The sequence below is a fragment of the Scophthalmus maximus genome, chromosome 18 (genome assembly GCF_022379125.1).
Source record: "Scophthalmus maximus strain ysfricsl-2021 chromosome 18, ASM2237912v1, whole genome shotgun sequence".
Lineage (NCBI taxonomy): Eukaryota > Metazoa > Chordata > Actinopteri > Pleuronectiformes > Scophthalmidae > Scophthalmus > Scophthalmus maximus.
Genome location: NC_061532.1, coordinates 19,905,060 through 19,915,000, shown reverse-complemented (window position 1 = coordinate 19,915,000; position 9,941 = coordinate 19,905,060). Strand labels below are relative to the sequence as shown.

Sequence of the window (9,941 nt, the reverse complement as noted above, 5' to 3'; positions counted from 1 at the left end):
TCTGTGTCTTTGACGTAGCTGTGAGGTTGTAGACATTCGTGAAGGGAAAACTTTTTTTGAACATAGAGACAAACGACAGCAGATGAAATTACTTTTTCACAACTGACGTGACATTAGTAAAAATCGAAGATATAAAAATGAAAGCTGAAGTCTGGATGCAGTGTGGAGTGTGACGCATCAGAGTTGATGATCTTGAGATTTGTGGCACAAAGAAGCATCAACACGTGATAAAGATTTCCTCCTTGACTCCGTAAGTTCAATGTGAGCCTCAAACTAATGTATCTCACATATTAGTGTTGATTCAATACAGTTTTCAGTTGAGTTCGTCAAAACATGAGTTTATCCTTAAGTTCATCATTAGGCCAAAAGCATTCCAATCTTCTTATGAATGTCTCAAACTTGTCTAATGATGCCACCTGCTTTCCGAATCACCAAGTATAAGTCGATCATTCTAAGACAGTTAACCACAGCTTCGGGTAAAAAATTTGAACAAGGTCTCAACCAAGACTGGCCCGTTGGTTTCAGCCTTTAGAATGACTTTGAGTTAAACGTCTGAATCTCGGCCATCCTCTGACAATTATTGCCTCATCAGGGTTTCGTCATTTAGTTGAAATGTTTACGAATGCTAATAGCACTAGCTTACTGGCCTGGTCACACCAGACACAAAATAAATTTGTATCGTGACGTCGCCAAAAGCCGATTAGCATTAAGATCCTCCCGTCACTGAAGTCCGTGTCTGAAAGAGAAGAGCCGGATATCGGTGGGTTGCAAACCTGCATTCTGTTTGGCGTGAACGCAGCATAACAAGACCAACGTCCCATTCTACCTATAATAAGTTTAATGAGCTGGACTGAATCTGGACTGTTGCGATTTTGGATCAGGGCAACGTTTCCAGCAAATTGTCCCAGACTTGATCAATCCTTCGACACGCCATGTTCTCTTCATTCTATATTTTTCGTGAACATACACAAGGCCTACGTCTCGGTGACAGGACTTTTAGAGGCAACATTTACAACCATCCTTCACTCACATATACCAGAAGAAAGACGAGCCCAAACCACAGGAGTTCACCTGTTTCAAATCCTCCCAAACCCATTCAGGCCAACCAGGCCTTTGGTTCTGTAGGTCGGGATCGGTGGCCCTCAGCGCTGCAGACGCTCACAGCATTAAAGGGTTTAAGAGGATCTGAAATGAAGGATTGATCCACTTTTGTCTGGTAATGCAATTTTGTACCTGAGATGATAAGCAGATTGCTGAAAACTTCATAACAAAAGCTGGATGGATGTCTGATTAAAAAAAAAACATTACAAAACAATAGAGGTAATCATTTTCAAAAAAACAGTGACACCAGGGCAAAGGGAGAGAAACAATTTTTCGTACCTTTGAAGGAGAAGGTGATATAAAGAGATAGAGTGGGGGCTGGAGAATCAAACAGGGACAAAGGCTCAACCATCTTTTCAAATATATTTGGACTGAAAAACCACTTAAACCAAAAGTAATAGTAATCTGTTTTAACTTGTATGTTTCAACAGGACACTTTAGGCGGTTCAATATCTATTTTGTGAAACAACGAAATTGCCCAGAACCACGTTGGATGGCTACCAATTTGTTTGTATAATTATAAAAAAAATGTATAGTACTTTTTCCTGGCAACTAATATTTTCTCAGATTTTTAAAAAACATTGTAACTTCTAAGAATTTTAAATATTTTCAATATCGTCATTCCAACACATTTGTACAATTTGTACTTAATTAATTGATGCAGAGATAGTTTGACTTTAAAGTCAAAGTCAGGAATGGTTTCACTTGTTGCTTTTCTTTATATAATTACATCAAACCCATTTTATATATATAATTTAGTATCCTTGATGGAAATCTTTACACTTACATAAAACCCAACATTTGTAACATTTTTCAGTCCATAGATTTGTGTTTCATAGAAGTGGACTGAGCCATTTGTTTAAGCCGTTCTCGATTCTACAGGTCAAGTAGAAGGTTGTTTCAAGACCCACCAAGCTGAAACAAATATCGGAAAAGGCAGGTCCACAACGAAGTTGTGGCATTCATGCTGATGGAAGTAAAGGTCAGAATGGGCTGGAGGCAATAACAGATGTATATTGGAAGCGATAACTGTCACACACAGACGAGTCAGGAGCGTTGGCACCTGCAATTCACTGGCCCATGGGTAAGGTCTCCTGGATCACAGTTTCCTCAGAATGACGCAAGTGATAATCCATGGCCTCCTCGATAATCTGCCTGTCATGTTTGATCAGCACCTGGACGACAAGCTACACTAAAGTGTGGAAATGTGTGACTATCTATGTTGGTTGTTATTAAATGACATGAAGACTTTATGCATTTCCATCAAAGCTTTGTGCCACTTTAGAGATCTGCTGACACAGAGAAGGTCGCATGTTGACACCGTACCTGAACAAAGTCCAGACAAGATGCGTCAAACTGGTTTGATGAGCTTTGATGTAGTTCGTGCCTCACAGGTCCTTCAGCCAATGACTAAAATGTGTGCAACTAATGCTACCAGCGTGTTCCTTCCCTAGTGTTATCAAATCTGAAGTGCAACTGGGTGCAACTCCAAGAACAGGCTTCAACCTGTTTGTCTTTCCTTGTGCTCTACTTTGTCACACTTTTTAGCAGCACCATGAAGCTGACGCCTCTCTTTTAGTCATCTTGTGGAAAAAAAAAGGAAACCAGAAACCTTTCTAACCCATCCCCAACGGTGCAGAGTCAGACGTAAGTATTCTCTGGCCATTACATCCATACAAGAGCCTTGGACACAGCACAGCCAGTACAGCCCCACTGATGAAATAAGACTCGGGGTCATCACTCTACACTTAAGGGCAAAAAACACCTGAAGAATATTTCAGACTTGCCAGCTCCGACATTATCGCACGTTCTAAAATTTCTCTGTGCAACTCACTCACGATGGACCACAGATGAAGTTTCGCTCTTGCGTTAGCTTACTGGTTCACAAGTGTCCAGCGGTAGCTAACGGATGAAGACTGGCAGAAATAGTGATATATTATTTACCCTTTGTTGCGTGTTTGCTCATATGTGTGTGTGTCATTGGTTGTTGAGATAACCAAGCCGTCGGCAGAGTATCTCAAATATCTCAGCAATACAGAGAAGAATGGTGATCACAGTGAAGGTGTACATGGCACTGAGGAAGATGGTTTTTTCAAAGTGTTCAGGAACCATGCACTTAGTCACATTAAAGGTCTTTTCCAAAGCACTGGCGTCACACATGTACAGCGGGTGGACCTGCAGGAAAAAGAGAAACATGGGTCAGTAATCCTTCGTCTGAAGTTATCTCTGATTTATAAATATTACACATGATTATCTAATGATACTTTAGTTGCTGTCTACTTGCAGGCTGTACCTCTAGAAGACACCTAACAGAATGTAGCTAGCATTTACTAGGAATGAGCAACTCCAGACCAGCCGAGGTTGGTGACTCAGGAGACTTGATCCCTGCTGATGTTGCAGTGAGTGCTACACAGTCTGACAGACTTTTTAGATGATCTTGAAATGCTTGTTTGTGATCTGGGACTCCACCTATGCACAAGTTCAGACAGTGGCCATTTCTCAGAAACACTCGCTCAACAGCGTCCCCCAGGCGTCAATCACCTCGTTTTAAAACTGACAGGAGTTGATCTTTATTCCACCATTTATGTACGTTGCATTGGGACTTCTCAATTCCCTCTCTTGACTCTTTGCAGCGTATCTCAGACCTTGACAAATGGACCAGAAATCTTCATGAAAAGGTTCCCCACTGGACAAAGCAAATCTTATTTCCTTTAACTGGACCATCTCAACAACTGCAGGGATTGAGGTTTCCTTAAAGGGTTGTTTACAGAGTTAATATTTTGAAAATGTCAATGATATGAAGCCATTGTTGAGCTGCTGCTTACAAGAGGAAACGCCTTTTGATTTTGATTGAGTTCTCTAGTAGAACATCTTGGTTCTTCTGGGTACACTGAATGGCATTTCTTTGGAGTTGTTCTGGGTGTGACCAATTGGAAAGGGAACCTTTGGAAAGGGAACAGCAAGTAGCATTTCTTTAGAGTTGTTGGAAACCTTTGGCAGCCTGGGACATGCTTGAAGGATTTCACATCCTGACTTGCCTGGGGAAGCTTGTGTGCTGCCCAGGACGAACTTTGGGAGTTTATCAGTAAAAGGATGGAGGAGATACTCTTTTGCCCCCATTACCCTATCGTGATAAGCGACTCGATAATAGCTGGATGGATACATATGGCTATGCAACAGACTCACACTCGGACAAGTTCATATAGTTTAAAATAATGTTCAATTGACAGACCTGGAAGCCAAAGAGGTGGCTTTGCAGCCAGAAGGCGATGACTTCCAGAATGATGCGTAGAAGAACAGAGATGATATAGAAGACGGTGTAGATGGGTCGTTCGAGGATCTCCTCCTGGTCAATGTTTTTACAGGCTGCGTAGAGGTGGAACACCGCGCCAGGAACTAACACTGTGACCAGTTGTAATGCCCAGAAGACCTGGAGAGGGCAGACATAAGGAAGCAGGAAGTGAGGAAAGCCTGTGGAAGGAGACAATAGGATAAAGACCAGAGGAATAATGACATAGATGGTGGGAGAGAAAAAACGACAGACGAAAAGGAGTGGTTGAGGAAAGTTCAAAAGACAAGAGGTTGGTGCAGCTGAGTCCAATATGGCAGGAACCCAGTTGAATTCATTGACGGCTGCAGTGTTCCGTCTTTCCCAGTTTAGTTTGGTTTGGTTTGGTCCTACCTGAGGTGTTATGGGTCTGAACTGGTTGTAGCAGTAGAGGTTGAGCTCACGGCGATCAGGGTCGCAGCTGAAGTGCAGCGCCTCATTCCCGTAGACGGCAAAGCCAAGAACGCCGAGGAAGAACATCCGCACCGAGCCGAAGAACAAGGTGTGGAACTGGCCTATCACCGTAGGAGGCCTGAGCTGGAACACACACACACACACACACACACACAGTCAGAGACAAAGAGAAAACAGCCTCTGTCAGCCAGATGAATGCAGCTGCTACGTCGGCTCCGACAGCTAAAACAAAACCCTTTCAGAGGAAACGTTTCCCGTCTCCTCTCTTTATGCTCCGTTCTGACACCGACTCGTGTTTATCAGAGATTTAGGCCTAAGTGACGGTGTCACAAAGCAAAGAGCCTTCTGGCTTTTCCCCAAACGTCACCCGGTTACACGGAAACATACGTGGAGGGAGACAGATTTTAAAAAAGCAGGAAAATGAAAACAGATCAATGTCTTTTCATTTTCCGCCTCGAGGGGGATAATTGTTCCTCGCTGCTCCTCTGAGACGGTCCAATCCTCAAGGTGTCAGCGCGACAGGTCTGGTTCGACAGCGACAACACGGTCCACACAGTCGGCCTCCTGATCTACTTACGCATCCTTCATAGAAGTTTTTGATGTAGTTTAAAGACATGGTTTGCTAGTCGACGTCCCCTGTTTAGTCCCGGGGCAGCTCTGGGCCCTCATGGCCGCTCCGCTGCAGGCACCAGGTAAAGGCCTCCGACAGTCGGGCTCCACGATCTCCACATGAACCCTCCCTCCCTCGCTCTGTCCTGAAAGCCCATGTCAGTGCATTCTTTTTTTGCCTTTTATCCCTCCATCAATTGACTCACTCAGTAGAAAAAAGGACAACAGAGACAGAGAAGCCAACAATGGCCTGCGGGGGCATGTGGTCCCTGCTTTATAATCCCTATGCAACTATGTCAGCGAAAAACACAACCTCCCGTCGCACACAAAGCAGAGACAGAGAAGACAAACACGCACCAACAATACAATGCTCCTGGTTATGTAAAGGACCAGAGGTGAACTTAATGTTGTTTTAAAAAACAAGTTATTTCAAAGTCATTTATAGTATTTTGAGCTTCAATTAGCAAATGTTTGAGTTAAAATTGAACAATTCCTATTTTAAATGCAGCAAATCCATATTTGTAACATTTTGACACAAACATAACTTCGTATCCCCCCCCCATCAGGACACATGACTAAATATCGATCAGGAAAAAAAAAAGAGTGATGACAACACACCCTGCACTGCAAATACTTCTGGAAGAGCATTCACGGAGCTGCTGTTGTCCCAAACTCTGTCCCTTGGCGAGCGAGCAGCCGCCAAACACAGAAAGAAAATGAAAAGATCAAAACCCAAACTCCAAAAGTCACGACTGGACAAAGTGAAATGAAATGTTAAGTCCACACACCAACCGTAATCCTGGCGGCGTGTTGTTCATTCCCCCCTCTTTATTCCACTCAGGGATCCTGCACTCATGTCCGGCTGCGGGCCGAGCGGGACGAGGGAGCGGAGTCAAGTCAGGCGGAGTCAAGTTCCGGTCGCATTGTTCAAAATAAACACCGGGACAACTGCTGATGGACGACTGGAACCGCTGATGTGAAGTCAGACCAAAGAGAGTCAGTGGGAAGCGTGGTCGTGGCTGTGACCTTTAACACGAGTCCCACAAACGTGTTGTGGAGCCACAGATGGAAAACAGTCAGGAAGATGTGAGCAAACATTCATACGAACAAAATAGAAATAGAAAAAGATATATGTATAAATCATCATGATTATTTTCTATATAAAACATGTAGCGTGTCACCACAGATGCACTCCATCCCTGATGACATCATCATGAGGCTGATGATGTGTTATTGAAATGACAAGATCCATTTCAATGGTGGTGTTTTTTCGTGCTTTTGTTTTGAAGGGCCCAGCCCCCCCCCCCCCGTGACAGTTCGACTGGCTCGTACCTCAAAGTGCCTGCAGGGCTCAGAGGGAAAAAATATATTTATATACAGTCAGTGATGGTCTTTATATACAGTCTCTGATCGTCTTTATATACAGTCAGTGATCGTCTACATATACAGTCGCTGATCATCTTTATATACAGTCTCTGATCGTCTTCATATACAGTCAGTGATCGTCTTTATATACAGTCAGTGATCGTCTTTATGTACAGTCAGTGATCGTCTTTATATACAGTCACTGATCATCTTTATATACAGTCACTGATCGTCTTTATATACAGTCGGGGATCGTCTTTATATATTTATATATAGGGAGGAAGCAGAAGTAAAAAGTTCTGGTTCATTAATGACTCATATTTGACTGAAGGATCAAACTGTGACTCTGTTTTGACTCAGACCAACAGATTATCATTATTGACGAGCTGCGTCCGGTTCTGTTTGTTCTGTTTGTTCTGTTTGTTCTGTTTGTTCTGTTGCATCAGACTTCTCAGAGCAACACAGTGGTGGAATCCCACGTTGTGTGTGATGCTCCCTGATCTCCCTCCACGTCCTGATCGTGATGGAGACGAACCGGAGACAGACGCAGATAAACCTGGATATTGAATGATACGGTGAATTCATCTCAAAAGGAAAATGAAAGCACCCAACATGCAGGAGTTAGTAGAAGATAAGACTTGTGTCTGTCCGTCGGCTTCTTCGTCACAATCTGGAAGAAGATTTTATCTCAGCGACGGTCAGTTTCCAGCAGCGCCTCCACTCGTACCGGAGGTTTTAAAAGTCCATATTCTACTCTTCTGTGTTTAATTTGAAGTTTGGATCCTTCAGAAGAAATACTTGTTTTATTTCAGGATGTGTCATATGCAGCTCCAGGTCGCAAAGGTTAGCAAAGGTGAGTTCCGTCTCTTGTATTAATCTCCTTATGAATCCTGGTCAACGATGTCGCTTCCTGATTGTTCTGGTGTTGTTGGTTGCTCAGCAACAGAATGACGGTGATGGCTGGGGGCGGAGCTGCAGACGGAGACTGTGTCACTGTGACGTCACATTTCTGCGGAAGTCCTGAAACGTGACCTGATTTAAGCAAAGTTTCTGAACGCACCTGATTGGCTGATGACTGTGTTCTGATTTCAGCTGGTCAGTCTTTGTTTCTTCAGCGTTGACTCAACAAGTGGCGTGTGTGTGTGTGTGTGTGTGTGTGTGTGTGTGTGTGTGTGTGTGTGTGTGTGTGTGTGTGTGTGTGTGTGTGTGTGGTTCTCAATAAGTGAATGAATGAAATGAAGAGATGTTGAAATAGAAATAGTGATGTGTCATAATACAGAACAACAGAACCCCCCCCTCACAGAACCCCCCCACACACTATTCATTTGTTATTATAATTTAAAACACTTTGGAGACAGAGTAATTTAATCTGCTGCTGCAGTTCTCCCTCTCTCTCTCCCCCCTCCCTCTCTCCCTCTCTCTCTCCCCCCTCCCTCTCTCTCTCTCTCTCTCCCCCCTCCCTCTCCTCACCCTCTCCCTCCCTCTCCTCTCTCTCTCTCTCTCTCTCCCCCCTCCCTCTCCTCACCCTCTCCCTCCCTCTCCCCCTCTCTCTCCCCCCTCCCTCTCCTCACCCTCTCCCTCCCTCTCCCCCTCTCCCCCTCTCTCTCTCTCTCCATCAGAGGAGCCTCCTTCTCTTTACGCGCGTCAGTCGCCTCTCGCCCTTCAGTCAGTCAGTCAGTGAGTCTCAGTCAGTGAGTCTCAGTCAGTCAGTGAGTCTCAGTCAGTGAGTCTCAGTCAGTCAGTGAGTCTCAGTCAGTCAGTGAGTCTCAGTCAGTGAGTCTCAGTCAGTCAGTGAGTCTCAGTCTTCTCAATTCTTCTCAGTTGTTAGAGAAAGTTTGATTTGTCTCGGGGAGGACCCCCCCCCCCACTCCGCTGACATTGCGTCTTTTACGCGCGGAGCCTCCCGTTGCGCGCCGCCAGCGGATCTATCCGTGGAGCTCTGCCCCCCCGCACAGGCGATGGACGACGGGTTCCTCTCCCCGCTGCCGCCCGGAGCCTCCGAGGGGCCCCTGGGCTCCAACTCCACGGAGGAGCCCGGCTGGTGGCCCGGGTCCGAGGACGACGGGGAGACGGTCCACTTGGCCGTGCGCTGCGTCATGACCTCGGTGTACATGCTGATCATCACCGTGGGTCTGCTGGGCAACGTCACCCTGGTGAAGATCTTCGTGACCAACAGCGCGATGCGCAGCGTGCCCAACATCTTCATCTCCAGCCTGGCGGCCGGCGACCTGCTGCTGCTCGTCACCTGCGTGCCGGTGGACGCGTTCCGCTACTTCTCCGAGGAGTGGGTGTTCGGCGAGGCGGCGTGCAAACTCATCCCCGTCATCCAGCTCACGTCGGTCGGCGTGTCCGTGTTCACGCTGACGGCGCTGAGCGCGGACAGGTAGGACGTGTCTCCTCGTATCCATCCTCAGTGTCCTGATCAGGATGAGCACATTTATCATGATGTGGTTATTATAATAACCGAGTCTCTATCGTTTTATGACTCATCTCGTTCAGTGGAGGAAAGAAGTGACCAAGTATTTATGTTCTTTCAGATTTTAATATGCAACAATTCAAATGTGAATTCAAATGCAAAACCCATCAGTTGATACAAATATGACGCTTTTGTTTTGGGTCAAACCAACAGCAGCATCTGGATCAATAATCTCATCATGTAATAATCTGTCATATAAAACTTAGTAGTAAATCTCTTGGTCGGTGAGGATGTCCTCCTCCTCTTCCCCCTCTCTGTGTCCTGCAGAGTAATTCATCATCATCATCATCATAATAATACAGGTTATGAAATATGTTCCAGTTGATTTGTGTCCGTTTGACAGTTTTAGATTTTAAACGTATATTAATATTTCAACACACACCAGTTTTAAAATTTTCTAAAATTCCTGTAGGATCATTTGCTGTAGGATGTGTTTAGTGTCCTCCCTCCCTCCTTCCTCCCTCCCTCTCTACCTTCCTCCCTTCCTTCCTCCCTTCCTCCCTCCCTCCTTCCTCCCTCCCTCTCTACCTTCCTCCCTTCCTTCCTCCCTCCCTCCTTCCTCCCTCCCTCCTCCTTCCCTCCCTCTCTACCTTCCTTCCTCCCTCCCTCCCTCCTTCCTTCCTCCCTCCCTTCCTCGCCTCCTTCCTC

At 45.4% G+C, this 9,941-nt stretch overlaps 2 protein-coding genes across 15 annotated transcripts in view; one reads left to right on the top strand and one right to left on the bottom strand.

Annotated features, from left to right (window-relative positions):
* Positions 1-6,229, bottom strand: part of gje1a (gap junction protein epsilon 1a) — a 6,419-nt gene extending 190 nt beyond the window's left edge. Inside the window, exons 1-4 of one of the 3 annotated variants that reach the window (XM_035617320.2) lie at positions 5,421-6,012; positions 4,784-4,966; positions 4,334-4,531; positions 1-3,276 (exon numbers count right to left, since the gene is read on the bottom strand). The exon at positions 1-3,276 is cut by the window's left edge and continues 186 nt beyond it. In XM_035617320.2, coding sequence (XP_035473213.1) covers positions 3,079-3,276; positions 4,334-4,531; positions 4,784-4,966; positions 5,421-5,459 — 618 coding nt within the window. In that variant the 5' untranslated portion in view covers positions 5,460-6,012 and the 3' untranslated portion in view covers positions 1-3,078. Of the gene's footprint in view, positions 3,277-4,333; positions 4,967-5,420; positions 6,013-6,070 lie in introns of those variants that run through there. The other 2 variants (XM_035617315.1, XM_035617313.2) reach the window with 2 other exon arrangements.
* The window catches only part of nmbr (neuromedin B receptor), a 30,752-nt gene that overhangs the window by 1,131 nt on the left and 19,680 nt on the right, over positions 1-9,941 (top strand). For 8 of the 12 annotated variants that reach the window (XR_007030076.1, XR_007030071.1, XR_007030074.1 and 5 more), the window contains exons 2-6: positions 6,294-6,538; positions 7,264-7,514; positions 7,630-7,670; positions 7,758-7,912; positions 8,437-9,200. Coding sequence is in view for 3 of the 12 variants with exons in the window: in XM_035617281.2 (XP_035473174.1) it covers positions 8,776-9,200 (425 nt within the window). In the remaining 9 variants the exon portion in view is untranslated. Of the gene's footprint in view, positions 1-2,615; positions 2,749-6,293; positions 6,539-7,263; positions 7,515-7,629; positions 7,671-7,757; positions 7,913-8,436; positions 9,201-9,941 lie in introns of those variants that run through there. The other 4 variants (XM_047328609.1, XM_047328608.1, XM_047328606.1 and 1 more) reach the window with 2 other exon arrangements.